The sequence below is a fragment of the Oenanthe melanoleuca genome, chromosome 6 (assembly GCF_029582105.1).
Source record: "Oenanthe melanoleuca isolate GR-GAL-2019-014 chromosome 6, OMel1.0, whole genome shotgun sequence".
Lineage (NCBI taxonomy): Eukaryota > Metazoa > Chordata > Aves > Passeriformes > Muscicapidae > Oenanthe > Oenanthe melanoleuca.
This window is the reverse complement of record NC_079340.1, coordinates 27,304,287-27,318,280: the sequence shown is the minus strand read 5'-3', so window position 1 is coordinate 27,318,280 and position 13,994 is coordinate 27,304,287. Positions and strand designations below refer to the sequence as shown.

Below are 13,994 nucleotides of genomic sequence, written 5' to 3'. Positions count from 1 at the left end.
GATGGGATCTGGTTCTTTGCTGTCAATTAGGGAGCAAAAGTCGTGCATGGTTTCTCAGTTGTAGTTGGGATATGGTTGACTACCTTTGTGTATCTGCTGTGTGCCAAGTTTAGGAGTAATAAACAATAACCAGGGTGACTTTTGATCAAACAGAATAATTTTCAAATGCATCAGGCTTTCAGGGTCCCCACACTTTGGTCATCAGTTGTTTTGTCTTCTCTCACAGAACTTCCCCAGGCTACCCAGTGTCTGTTTAGTCCTGAAAAAGAGATGGAAAACCTACTAAATGTAGCAGCACTGGCTCTGTAGGGATGAGAATGTTCTTCCAAGTTTCAGTTTGCAGGATTTGTCATTAAACATCATGACTTTTGCAGTGTGGGGAATCATGACCTTGCAACCAACATTTGACTTCCCTGCTGCATCTCTGTTGTGCTGCAGGTGTAGGGAACAGCTCCAAGCAGAGGATTTCAGGTCCTTTTACTTCCAGAGGCTGAATTCAGTTCTGATGGTTTCATTCCCAATGGAAAGCCAGGGATTGAACACCTGGAAAGAGATAACATGTGTGCTGTGCTCCTCACAACAGTTTTGTCTGCTGGACTGCTGATCCCTACAGTGGTTTGTGAACTAACATGTTGCTAAAAGGACCAGCAGGACTGTCCTGGGTGGTTCTTTGTATGGCTCCTACAGTGTCTCTGGCAGGTGTTGTTTGATTTTGTTCATTATTGTTGTCAGTCTAGTCTTTTACACTATGATTTAGAAAACCTCTTCCCCTCTCACACCACTCCTTCCCCTATTTAAAAAAAAAAAAATAAAGCCCACTTGCCTCACAAGATTGTGGAATTTGCCAAAACGCTTGCGTTTGTGTTGACATTTTTTCCTAAATTCAGTTATTTTCAAGATATATGCAGATTTCTTCACTTAAAATTGCCAATGCTATTGGCTTCAGATTGCTCTCAAAAGTTCCCTTTTGTTTTTCAGCCTACAAGAACATCATCAGAAAGCATTTATTCCAGACCAGGTTCCAGTATACCTGGCTCTCCAGGCCACACTATCTATGTAAGTATTCCTTCTGGAGAATGACCTGCTGAGCTTTTGCTTGCACATGAACTGCTCATGCTGAAATAAATCACTTTTACACTAATGCTTTATTTTAATGCTTAAATTGTTAAAACCTTCACCATGTAGCTTTCATAGCTACAAGATCTCAAGAGCAGGGCAGGCCTTTTCCAGGTCACATTTCTCTTGGAAAGGTACAGTAAATCTTTTGATGTCACTTGGTGGTGTGAAGAGGGACAGAGGGCAGAGGGGTCATTCAGCTTTGTAAGGATTTTGTGAGATCTGTGCACTTTAATACACAATTTTTGAGAGGTCTGCTCTCTGCACTTGTGGAATGTGGGGAGCAGGGTCAGCTGCACTAAAAAAGAAGCCTGGCTGATTCAAAACCTTTCAAGTCAGAAATCAGATTTTTTGGTTGTGAAAGGAAAGGTGTGTTTAATTTAGGAAAAAAAAAAGTTATTAAGCATAATGCTAAATCACTGATTTTATCAATAACCTTGAGAATATATAGATGAAAATGTAGAGTAAACCACAGAAATTTAGCAGTTACATTTATAATAATGCAGAAAAAAGTATCCAAAATTACAAATCTCTTGTCCTGAGTTAAACTCTAGTTCTATGCATTTCAACAACCACAAAAATAAACTGATATATGAAGATATCAAAAGACAAAGCATGTCCTGGAGAGCTGCCATTCTGTGGGTAATATCAATTTCATAAACTGCAGTTTATGAAAATTAATTGCTGCTCAAAATCACCATCTGTGGAGAAACATGGCAGCCTAGATTGGGGTCTACAAAAATATCTGTAATAATTTATATTGGATTAAGAGAATCCAGACATATTTGCACCTTATTAAAAAACTGGTAAAAATACTACAGAAATAACATACATTGATATACCTAAATATTTTAAGGATTAAAATGGTTTAAGGTACTTTTTTATATCTGGTAATTAAAAGCTAAACAGATTTGAATCTATTTGGAGAGAGTGAATGTCCTAAATATTTTAAACCTTGCTTTTCTAGCAAGAAAGGTTTTGTATTGTTTCTAGTCTGAGGCATTGCATAAGAGCCACCAAGACCACTGGCTAAAGAGCTTGAGAAGGCAAATATATATTAATCTGAAATTACTAGGTGCTAGCCCTTAGGAAGGACAGAACTGAATGTGAGTTTCCTTATGCAATCTACTATGAATAAAATATCTTGTAGAAGTGTTGAAAAACAATTTGAATATCCTCTTTCAGTTTTAGTCATCAATGTATTTCTGTAAGGTAGGTAAAAATGTATGATGATTTATTTGAAGTCTTTCTGTAAGTAAAGAAAGATATTAGTTATCTAAACTAAATGTAAGGCCTCTTTCTGTCTCCCTCTAATAGGTGCAGCTGACTTTGGAATTTATTTCCTGCTTCTATTTTTTAACTAGTCAAAATCTCCTTGCAGTCTTAGTGGAAAAAAACAGTCCATGCTTGCACCTTGTAGTTGGTGAGCAGTGGATGCTTTAGTCAGAAACTTGGGCATAGGATGAGTGATGAATGCAATGCAGCTATTTTACTTGGGAGTTTGGATACCCAGTCCTGACAGTCCTCTTTGTCTTTTTATTTCCTTCCAATAAGTTCTGTTTCCTCTTGTGTGCACAGTTATCAATTGAGTATCTGTCTCTGGTCTTCAGCATGAAATCCTTTTGTAATCTCTGTAATCTGCAAAATAAATTTATGTTGTCACGCATTTTATATATGGGAAAACAAGAGCAGAAAGGTGAAAATACTTGCCTGAGGCCACAAAATGAGTCATTTGCAGAGCTGAAGTTTCCAGCTCCCTACTGGGGATAAAAAACTTTTGTAACTAGATCTATATATGCCATGTTCTTTCTTCCCTAAGAGAAGAGAAAACACTGTGAGCTGCTGCAGAGGAGGCTTGCTGGAGAAGAACAAGAAGCATTCACTCCACATATGTAGGGTGCCAAAAAGGGGTTTCCATAGCAACAGTGTGACAACAAATACACAAAATCATGAATTGTGTAAAACAGAAATTGCCAGTGCATTTGTGTAAGTTAATTTGTCTTCTGTCTTTGACCTTTAGGCAAAAGTAGACAATGAAATCCTTGATTACAAGGATTTAGCAGCCATTCCCAAAGTCAAGGCCATTTATGACATTGAACGTCCAGACCTAATTACTTATGAGCCATTCTACACCTCCGCCTACGAGGACAGACAGGAGAGACAGAGTCTTGGAGAGGTAATGACCCACCAGCACCTGTTCCTGTGCACTGCATCCAGAGCTGCTTCGCTTCCATTGGCACTCCTGGAGGGTGTTCTGCTGCTGTTCACACTGCTTGGTGTCTGTCTCATCTGGGGTGCTGGGGACACTCACGTGTGACACTGCAGGATTAGGCACCTGCACTAACACAGGGCTTGCAGACTGTCTCTGTGTGCTTCCTCATAGCTCCCATGGAGATCCTGATCTTTGGGAATGGCAAGGTCCAGAACCCCAATGTGCTGCTGTGCTGTGGAGCACCAATATTCACAAGAGAACAGCAGGAATACTCTGGTATTTTGTGGACTAGGAGCAGCAGGTTACTTATCTCACTGAAGGGAAATACATATCACCAGAGCACTTTGCCAGACACACTGGATGGAATTGTGTCAGGATGAAGTGCTCTTCCACCTGGGAAAGCAGGTTAATTGTGTTATAGAAATGCCTGCCTCACATTTTAACCTGCTGACATTTAGTAAGGATTCTTGTATTGTGCAGCAATAAGAGAAAAGCTATGTCATTTATTCTTCTAAACTTGTGTGTGAAGGTATCTTTCAGGTTTTCAGTCCCCAGTTTTCTCAGGTGAATTTCCATAGCTGCAGTTGCTAATTACATGATTCCAGTGCAGTCTGGGAAGCAGGTTATGTCGTGTAATACCATCTGTCTGTGAATCAGGCTTCCTGAATGCAAATCTAAGTGGGCGTGGAAATGGATTTACCACTGCAATCTCAGTGACCTTATTGACTGTAACTGAATTGAGCGTGAAGAGAAATTGAAGAAGAATGATTTACTGTAATTCTTTCACGCACCAGTAGTCTGTAGATGACAGATCAGTGTGACTGATAATTTGGTTTCTTATCAGTGTTCTGCCCACTAGCAGGTCAGAACTGCATCAGATTTTCTCCTTAATGTTTTATATTTTAGTTTTTTAAATAATAAACTGAAAATTCAGCTCAGGAATAAAATAAGAGATTAACAGGTCAGAACATTACAGAATTTCTCCCTTCCAGTTTATGTAGGCAGTGAATTCAGCTGGCATCTGGTTCAAAACCACTGTGAGATGCATTGGTGACCTCTGACCAGTTCCAACAGGCCTGACCCATTCCACAAAACCTGCTACAAACACATTTCTCTTGTTAGTCACACAGGGGAACTAATCACACCAGAGAAGGTGAACTTTATGTTAATCCCTTAAAGGGAAGCTTTTTACTGACAGAGCAGTATGTTGGAAGCTGATAAAGCAATATGGTGTAAGTTTTCTGCTTTTATGCTTGTTCTGGGAATAAGCAGAAGCCTTTGGAGTTTTCTTACACCATATTTTCATCAGCATTGAATTCAGTTAATTTCTAGTGACTACAGAAATCTGTTCTGGAAACAGAAGGGGCTCTCACCTTTTCAGAAGATCTCGGGGTTTCACCCAATGCTACTGCTGACTTCTGTCACCTTGGGCAAGTTACCTCACCTCTTTGTATCTGTTTCTCATCCCTTCCCTTGCCCTAATGAGAGCACAAGCCCATTGGGGTGGAGTGATCCCTTACCCTGTGTTTGTGTTGTGGTAATTGAGTGACAGCAATCTTAGTACAACAGACATCAGCCCCCATCATCTTTAAAAAGCAAAGGGGACACGTTTAGTCGTGCAGACAGTGATTTATCCTGCATTCTCTTTACAAAGGGTGTGTATGTGATGGTGTTAAATAAAATGGGTCCCTCAGTTTATGCTTGTAGACTAGAAATGCCCCTTAGCATGATTTAAAGAGAAGAAAAATCTCTATTCTCAGCAAAGAAAGGGATCATCCCCCGCTGGCTCCATCCCGCGCTCCCGGCGCCCTCTCGCGGGCTGGCCCCGCCTTCATCAGCCCGCAGAGACCAGAAATTAATTACAAACTGACGAGATCCGAAATTAATTGTCTGCTGCCGGGTGAGAAAGTGTCCAGAAACTGCCAGGTATTCAGGTTCTTCAGGACCTGTCGCTTCTGCCTTGCAAGCAGCAGCCTGATGAGCACTGAACCCTCCTCCAGCTTTAGTTGGGTAGAAATTGATAAGCAGCACTTTGTGTCCTTTATTTCAAATATTCTGCTTGTTGAAAGCACTAAATGCTTTAAAAAACCTTTCACTAAACAAGAAGACATAAAATGAAAAAAGGATTTTTTTTTCCTAACATGATAAATGCTTCAAAAGGGAGTGGAGATCCCACCTGGTAGTTCAGTTAAAAGCTAAAATGGCATCAGTGTCAAATGCTGGAACTTGTGTTGCAGGATGACACCTGTACAAATTAGCAGAAATTTCCTAGATAAAAAATGACCCAAGTGGCTTCAGGTATTAGAGCAGACTCTCAGATCTCAAAGCAATAGAGAAATGAGCCTGTTGCAGTAGAAATTTTTATGTGTGTTTGGTCAGAACCAGCCCTCTTCCCCTTCCTCTTTTCTCTTTCCCCTTCCCTTTCTTCTACCCCTTCCCTCTTCTCCTTCCTTATCTGGAGTCCTCACTCTATTTCCACTGGTTTCCTGTTCTGGAATGCAGCTGATTTTCTCACTCACCTGCACAGAGCATTTAAACTGATCATAGTGTGGCCTTCTGTGTTAGACCAGGTTTTGAAAGATGGAGGAGCCAAACATTCCTTGGCAGCCTCAGAGTTTGAGATCTGACAGTTCACCTGTGCATGATAAAACAGTAATTTGGCTGCAGAGTGAGGTTCCATTTCCCAAAGAGCAATGAGATGATGTCAGCTAGTGATGGAGTGAAAATACATGAAAGGAAAAATACCTGGATTCAGCATGCTACTTTCTGGGCTGCCTTCCCAGTTTTAGATTCCCATGACTACCTTTTACTGTAGCCATTACCTCAACATCCAGGTAACCCCCAGAAATTCATTTATTTAGAGCAACACATGAATTGCTAGTAGAAAAATGTGTGAATGCACCTCACAACACGTTTTTTTCATTCATATTGAAAGTTTTAGGTTAGCTCTCAGTTTTTTGTAGAGGACGTTATTCCAAAGCACTCTGTGTGGAATGTTTCATGTGGAGCAAGGTTTTTACAGCTGCTGCTTGTTAGATGATAGGCATTAGGAAAATATGAATGTAAAAGACTTTTGAGGCTTTGATGGAAAGTAGCAAAAGTCTTTAACAGCTATATGGAAACTTGCTGAAAAGGAGATGTCCTTTATCCAGTAAAAAACTTTGCTCCTTTGTTTGGATACTTAGCATTCCCAGTGTCACCAGCCCCATGAGAGTGAATGGTCTCTCTCAGTCCAAAATTTATGGATATTTACACCTGGATGTTTATTACCAGAAACTCTGCATACAGTTTACACTACTGCTGTTGTACGTTAGTGTAGTAGTTGGACCAGAATCAGCAGTTTAACTTCTGACATATTCTCTTAATAGCTATATCATTCTACAATTAAAAGTATAATCTCTTGCCCAGTCTATTATGACAAATAATATTGAAGTTTTGTGCACAAAGGAAATAATTGAATCCTAATCTCCCAGCTTCAAATTGTCTGGTGGTTGAAGAGCACATAACTGGTAATTACACATAGCCTTTATTCTGGTTTGCATAATCATGTGTTTCTTCTAAAGGTATTTCTTGCCTCAGTTTCCCTTATCTGTGTTGCAGAAACTTTTCATAATATTGTGCATATTTCTGCCCACTGGCCTTTGTGCAGCTCTTTCAATGCTTGCAATTCCTGTCTGTTCTCCTTATATAACCATGGAGGAACACAGAGATTTAAAGGAGGTCATATCAAAGAAATGTTGATGACAACTACGTGCTCCTCTGCATGGGTATGAAATGTAAGGCCTTGGGGAGAAGCACATTTTTGCCAGAGTGTATGTGTTGGAGGGAAAACATGCTTCATCCTGAAAGATATTCTGTATTTTGATTTTCCATGCAAAGCCCTGAGTTAAGTTTATTTATTTTTAATTTCCATTTTAAAGATTTCTTCATGACAGGCATGGTTATTAAATTAATAAGCCTTTCTGATTTTGATCTTTACAGCTATGTTTTAATTACCACAGTGATTAGAAGGCTACATGATACTTGACTGAATTAATCACGCTTATAAAGATTCTCCCTGAAACTTTAAACATCAATGATTTATGGACCAGTCCCTGAGCCATGTGGAAAAAGCAGGTTCCAGTGCTGGAATAGCCTCAGTAATTTCTGCATTGCCACTTTACATTGTCATATGTCAGAGTATCTGCAGCAATGTTTAGATTACCATTTTCTGGTCCAGCATAAGCAGTGATACTTCAATCAATTTCAATGGTAACCTTATTTTTTATGTCTTTACAGTCTCCAAGGACATTATCACCTACCCCTTCTGCAGAAGTAAGTTTGGTGGAACCTTTGGGGGCAGTGTCCTACTGTGATTAGAATTATTCCCTCGAGCCAGTGCAGGCACTGGGTTTGTTGTCAGTCAGATCCATCTCTGTTTGCCACACAGACATGTTTTCTCAGTGTTGAAACTTAGCAAATATTATTTCTAAGATGGAAATGTGAAGCTCTTATTGAGAGATTGTACAAAAAAGTGGGGCTGCCACTCCTCCCACTTGCTGTGTGTAAAGCAGAGCCCTTTGTCCAGCAGGCGTCACTTCTGGTTCATTCCTGCTCCTTGTGGCACAGGCACAGTCAGTTCTCAGAGCTGCAGGATTTACAGGAGATAAAATGCTGCTCTAAACATCTAAATATTAACCCATGTTTGCCACTGAAACATTTGCAGTTTTGTCTTGAAGAAAACATGACTATGGTCTGATTTGGTTTTGCTTTGCCAGAGGAGTTAATTTGAACATCATAATAACATGAAACATTTGGGAAGTCAATTGACAGGATAGAACAGATGCACTTACAGAATCATTATCATTGCATTATCCCGTTGCTTATTTGCAACATAAAAGTTGTACTTATTGCTACTAGTTAAAATTAAGGGATTATAAAATTTCTTGTAAGTCTTCATGTATTAATCAGTCCTTTCCCTTTTGTCCTGGTTCAGTTTGCTTCATGGAGGGGTGGGGGGGTAAGGGTGTTGTTTGTTTTGACTTCTTTTGTTTGTTTCTTTTATTGGCTTTTTTTTTTTTTTTTTTTACCCCCAGGAAACCAAGTAAACTGAATTTTGCTATACAAAGTGTCATGTTTACAGATGCATGGGGAATCTGATTTAGATATAAATACCTGCTGATGTAGCTGGTGACACATGGTGAATTTAGCCACAGGGAGCTCTGCTGCAGCTATTGAATTCTTGCTGGTCTCCAAGCCAGCTTGCTGATGGCCAGCTCATGTGTCTTGTGCAGGACACACATGCTCTGGATGGAGTCAGAGAATGTGGGCAAATCTAGGATTATTATGCAGTTTAATAGAAATTACAGGTGGAGCTGGAACCTTCCAAGACTGAATTCTGACTGTAAAAATGGGTTGGAGCAGCTCCTTGGAGAACAGTGCTGATGAAGTAGGTTGGAAGCTGAAGGGATGTTGCTATTTCAGTCGCTTCTGCTGATGCCTTCAGATCCATGGAAGTTAAGTGCTGCTAAAAACGTGTTGTGTGCATTTGCATTTATCAGTGGGTGCCTCTGTCCTGCAGGGCTACCAGGACGTGCGGGACCGCATGATTCACAGGTCCACCAGCCAGGGCTCCATCAACTCTCCCGTCTACAGCCGGCACAGCTACACCCCCACCATGTCCCGTTCCCCCCAGCACTTCCACAGACCTGGTAAGGGCAGCTGCATTGCAAATACATGCAAAAATACTGTGTCTTTATAATGCCACTCACTGGTGCAGGGAAGTGGAAGTTTAGAACTGTGAAATTTTTGCGTATTTTAATGTCTCGTTTTCTACCTGTTCTTTTTGTTCTGGGTTGTCATAGTGTTTTGTACTAGGCTGTTTATTACATCATAAATATGCCTCTTCTGGTTTTGTTTCCAATCAATTGTTCTGAAAATATTTGTATGTTTCTGAAAGGAAGCGAAAATTTGCAGCAGTGAATCACAAACTTAATTCCAGAGTTTGGGAAAAGTATCACATATTGGAAACAAAAATTATGGCTTGACTGTACAGAAGTCAGTAATTTATTACTTGCTTGTAAAAAATTCCTTTAGAGCTTGTTGCAGCCATAGAATCTCATATTCAGAAGCAAAACACCCAGCTGTTCCAAATTGCTAGTCATTTTTTGAGACATGGACTCAGAAGATACCTTTTTAATTAAAGCTGTAGGCAATTGCCTGGGAACACTTGAAAACACAAACTTTACTTTCTGGTTTAGCAGTGATATGCAAGTCCTATGTGCAATATAGAAAGTGTACAGGTCATTCAGGTTCCCAGTGCCTTCAAAATTAGTGGTTGTGCATCTAAAAGCAAGATATGAAAATGAACTATTCATCCACACCCAAACTGCATAAAAATGTATTGCTAAATGCTGCTCATTGAAGACTTTTCAAGAGTGATTTTATTGTGTATGGTAATGAATTAAATCTTTGTGATCTGTTTTTAAATTAAGTGTTACAATTGCTTGGTTTCATCTTCCTCAGTGATTACAGCTGAACAGTCAGGATACCAAATGCCCATATGCAATAGGAACTGCATTTTTAAAATTAAAGATTTATAATAGAGCCACCACTGTGGAACTTGAATGCTGTAGCCATTTCCTAGTGGGGGTGGGCTGAAAGCAGCCAATTGTGTCTGTCAGTGAATGCCTTATTTAAGGGACCCAAGGGAGGTGGGACAGAAGCAAATTGTGTCTGATCCTTAGCGCTGACAACATGACTGTGTTTTAAGATGACGTTACAACTGAAACTGAAAGAGACATGAAAATGTGAAAAAGCTGCAAACTTCAGTCCCTTGATTCTCCAGTTCTGAGGGGATTATTCCATTTTTATCTGTTGTCTCAGGGATATGAACAAATCCAGGCCCTGTTCCAGACTTGACTGTGATTGAGTTTTACTGTCTGTGTTCAGTCAAAGAGCTTCCCCAGAAGCAATCTCTGTTTATCTAACTCTTGTGATGGGCAGATGGGCTCAAGCCAGTGTTGTGATCCAGTGTACAATCTTCCAAAGTCCACAGCCTGAAGGATTTTCTGAAGAGATATTTGTTCAAACTGATCTATGTTCAGATGATCTCATCTTGGGCTCACCTGTTACTGATCCTCATACAACACAGAAGTAATTCTGTACAATTTGCCATTGGATGTTTCCTACCCTGTTTTGGGGTAATTGTTAAAGCTACTTTAATGATTTTCCTACAGTAATTATGATTGAATAACAGCACAAATATATGTTGATTTTTTTTTCTCCTTTCTTCTTTTCACTATTTTGCAAGAATAATTTCTCTCTGAATAAACCCAGTGGCCCCAGATCACTTCTCTTGCTCCCAGCTAGCCCTTGAGGGAGAAGTGAACTGCTGCACTGACGTTGTCAGCATAAGGTTCTTCAAAAATCAAGTGCTACAAGTTCTGGAAAAGTTTGCAGCCTTTTCCTCCCTAGTGGTGCCCTAGCTGATGTTGGCAGCATTTTTGGAATTTCTTAAGACAATAGAAAACAGCTTGCATGCCTCCTGACTGACATATTTTGTTCAGGCACATTTCAAACCGGCTGCTTTCTTAACGAATCGAGCGTCAGTGTTTGTGATGTTTGCATGCTGGTAGCAGGCCACTTTCTGGCAACAAGGCATTGGCCAGAAGCTCATTAAGCCAGTGATGTTATGCTAAATTAGCAATGCAGTTCAAACCTAAGCCTCTCTTCTAACACGTCCTGTAATTATGTCTTAACATTTACGGGCCCTTCCGTGCGTCTTTAACCGCTTTGGTTTTGTTTTGTTTTTTTGTTGTTTTTTTTTTTCCTCCTTCCTTCTTTCCAGAATCCTAGTTGTCCAACGCCATTTTTTTTCTCCTTCCTTCGAAGCCTCCTTCCTTCCCTGCCTGTCTCTCACTGCTTTTCTTTGTCTCCGTTCTGTCCTGCCCGCGTGTCCGCGGCGCCGCAGAGCTGCTGGCTCTGGGGGCGCGGCGCGTGGCCCCCGCGCGCTCCCACTCCCCATTCCGACACCACCTCGTGCCCCCTGCCAAAGGTAAGGAGCCAGCCTCTCTCCAGGGAGCCCCTCCGGCCTGGAGACGTGTCAGCGCCCTGGCAGAGCTGAGGAGGCGTCTCTGCCCGTGGCTGTGGAGCTGAGCATGCCTCGAAATGTGCTGCTGCACTCAAAACTGTACTTAGAATAGACATAATGTCCTTTTTCTGGAGGAAATATGTCATTTCTAAGGGCCCTAGTTGAAGAGTCACCAAGCATTTACCTGGTAGAAGTACGCAGAAAAGCATTGTCATTTATTACTCAGAACCTGTACGTGCCTGATTTAGCTTCTTTCTAAAGCAGTGTGCAACAATCCATTCAGCAGTTAGTTTATCAAATTTAATTATTACTGCCACATTCTTAAAGTGTGCAGTGAAAAAATTTGATTACAGTATTGCCTGCATGAGAACAAGGTGATCAAAAATATGGAGAAGAAAAGAAAGAGATTATATAAAGATCAATGGCAACAAAGAACTTAATCTTTGTTATTCACTTTGGCAATAATTAGGGCCCCACAAAGTAAAATTAAAATCTCTAGGCCTCTCCTTAACAAGTGCAAATCAGCAGGCTCTGCTGAAGGCAGTAGCACTGCAAGCATTTACATTATTTGAGGACCTGGTCTTTTTTTCAGTCTTTTATTTTCCATGGTTTGATTTGGAGGAGGATTCTTCTGTCCTTTCAATAAGCTTTTAGTTTTGTTTCTTGCTTTTTATGAATGTGGTTTTACTCTATTGGAGCACTTGGCTGGACCATCTCTTCTGTTTGAGGGGAGAAGGTCATAGCTTTTATCACCTACAAGAGCTCAAAAAGAGAAAGTTGAGTAAATTGAACATAGATTCCAATGTGGCACCATTGATTAATGTAGCTATTCATAAACTGGAGATAATCAAAAGCAGTTGCAAGAAAGTTGTTGCCATGAAGTTTCAAGAAGTGCAATAGATCACAACATCATAGCTCTTTAAGCATTCAGATCACCACCACTAATTTTATTATTTCCTTTTTAAAGATCATTTTTGATAATATGCACTGCCCACTTTTCTACTATGTCTCTATTTAAAAAAAAAAAAAAAAAACACCTCACTTAAAAAGATTGGGACCCTTAAAAATAGCTATACTGCTCATTTCAGCATGCAGTTAATTCATAGTCCTTGCAATTTCAGCATTTCTTTGCTATAAATCCAAATTAATGCTCACACTCTTTCAAGTGGCATTTTCATTCTTTTTCTGTTGAGAAAATAGCTTCTTCAACAGATAAATGAGAAGACCTATTGGAAATCCATGCTTATTGTTTTCAGATTTCAAAGAATCACCTGGCATGTAGATCAGGTATCTTTTTCAATTATTTGCAGAAAAGGCCAAGTGGGATTGCAAGTGCTGTAGACAGAGTGAGGTTGGGTATGGTTTTTTTCAGATATGACCTGAAAGATGTTGTAGCAATCCTCAGTTTTCTGAAGGCCTGGACAGCATTTATGTGTCATAACTCAGCCAAGCTCCTGAAAACTCAAATTCCTATCCCTGTGACAGAAGAGGCACTATGTGATCTTTTTACTGGCTCAGCCTTTCTCACTTGTACTTTTAGCAAGAAGATGAACGTGATGTTGGTTTGTAAGAAAGATTTCACAAAACTATAACTTTTGGGGTTTTTCCCTTTTTGAGATCATATTTCAGTTGAAAGGTGTTATTTTGTGTACTCAAGCCAGAAAAGAAGACATTTAGACCAATTTCAGTGTGTTTTCATAGAACATAAAGCTTAAAGAAGCATGATTAAGCCTCATAGACACAGCAAAAGTGAAGAAATATGAGGAGTGAAATGGGCTAAACACCTCACGCCTCAATGAGAGTTTGTTGATGTAACATGTATGTTGAAAAAGCTGGAAGAGTGTGTAATATGCATCAGCTTAGACTTCATTTAATCTAATTTGGACTCTCCATTGAATTTGGTCTTGTCTCAATAAAGTACTGTCTTTGCTATGAAAGAATCAAAACAAGTCCACAAATGAAAGAAGCCCTGACCCTTCTGAAATCAGAGACAAAATGCTCATTGAGAGCCAGGATTTCATCTTGCATGCCTAGAATTTTTCAGAGGCATTCAAGAATATTGCAAAGCCCCCATAAGATTTCCATGTAAAAGAGTTCTAAAGTAATGTCTGTTCCTTTGCTCACAGACATTCTCATGAGGAATCTACCCATCTTGATAGAGAATTTGGACCTTGGTTTTCACATGTTCTCACTTTCCTGCCCTGAGGCAGGTCTCTGAAATCAAATGCTTTCTGTACCTGCTAACTATTTCCAGGGTTTTGTGGATGCAGGTGGAAGTTCTGCTCTGGAAGGCAGTTGTGTATTGGCTTTTTCATTATTTTTAGTTTTGTGTGTGAAATAAAGGCTGCACATCTGGACTAGAAGGTGTATGATAGTTTGACAAAACCTGAAGAGGAGTAAGGGTTTCAGGTACTGCTGAGCTTGTTTTCCTGTGTCTCATCAGGAGCAGAGCAACCAAACTGGAAGCTGACAGAAGGCTCAGTGTTGGTTGCAAGCTGACAGAAGGCTCAGTGTTGGTTGCATATGGGTTTTTTGGCCTGATTCTGTGAGCTGAGCTTGTGAATCCCACAGTGAGCCCAGTGGTGGGCACTTCAG

The 13,994-nt window shown here is 40.2% G+C and overlaps 1 protein-coding gene across 26 annotated transcripts in view; it reads left to right on the top strand.

The window, feature by feature from the left end:
* Positions 1-13,994, top strand: part of ABLIM1 (actin binding LIM protein 1) — a 189,317-nt gene that overhangs the window by 152,823 nt on the left and 22,500 nt on the right. For 23 of the 26 annotated variants that reach the window (XM_056494501.1, XM_056494502.1, XM_056494488.1 and 20 more), the window contains 4 exons: positions 979-1,056; positions 3,137-3,292; positions 7,607-7,642; positions 8,889-9,018. In XM_056494501.1, coding sequence (XP_056350476.1) covers positions 979-1,056; positions 3,137-3,292; positions 7,607-7,642; positions 8,889-9,018 — 400 coding nt within the window. The remainder of the gene's footprint in view (positions 1-978; positions 1,057-3,136; positions 3,293-7,606; positions 7,643-8,888; positions 9,019-13,994) is intronic. The other 3 variants (XM_056494497.1, XM_056494480.1, XM_056494476.1) reach the window with 1 other exon arrangement.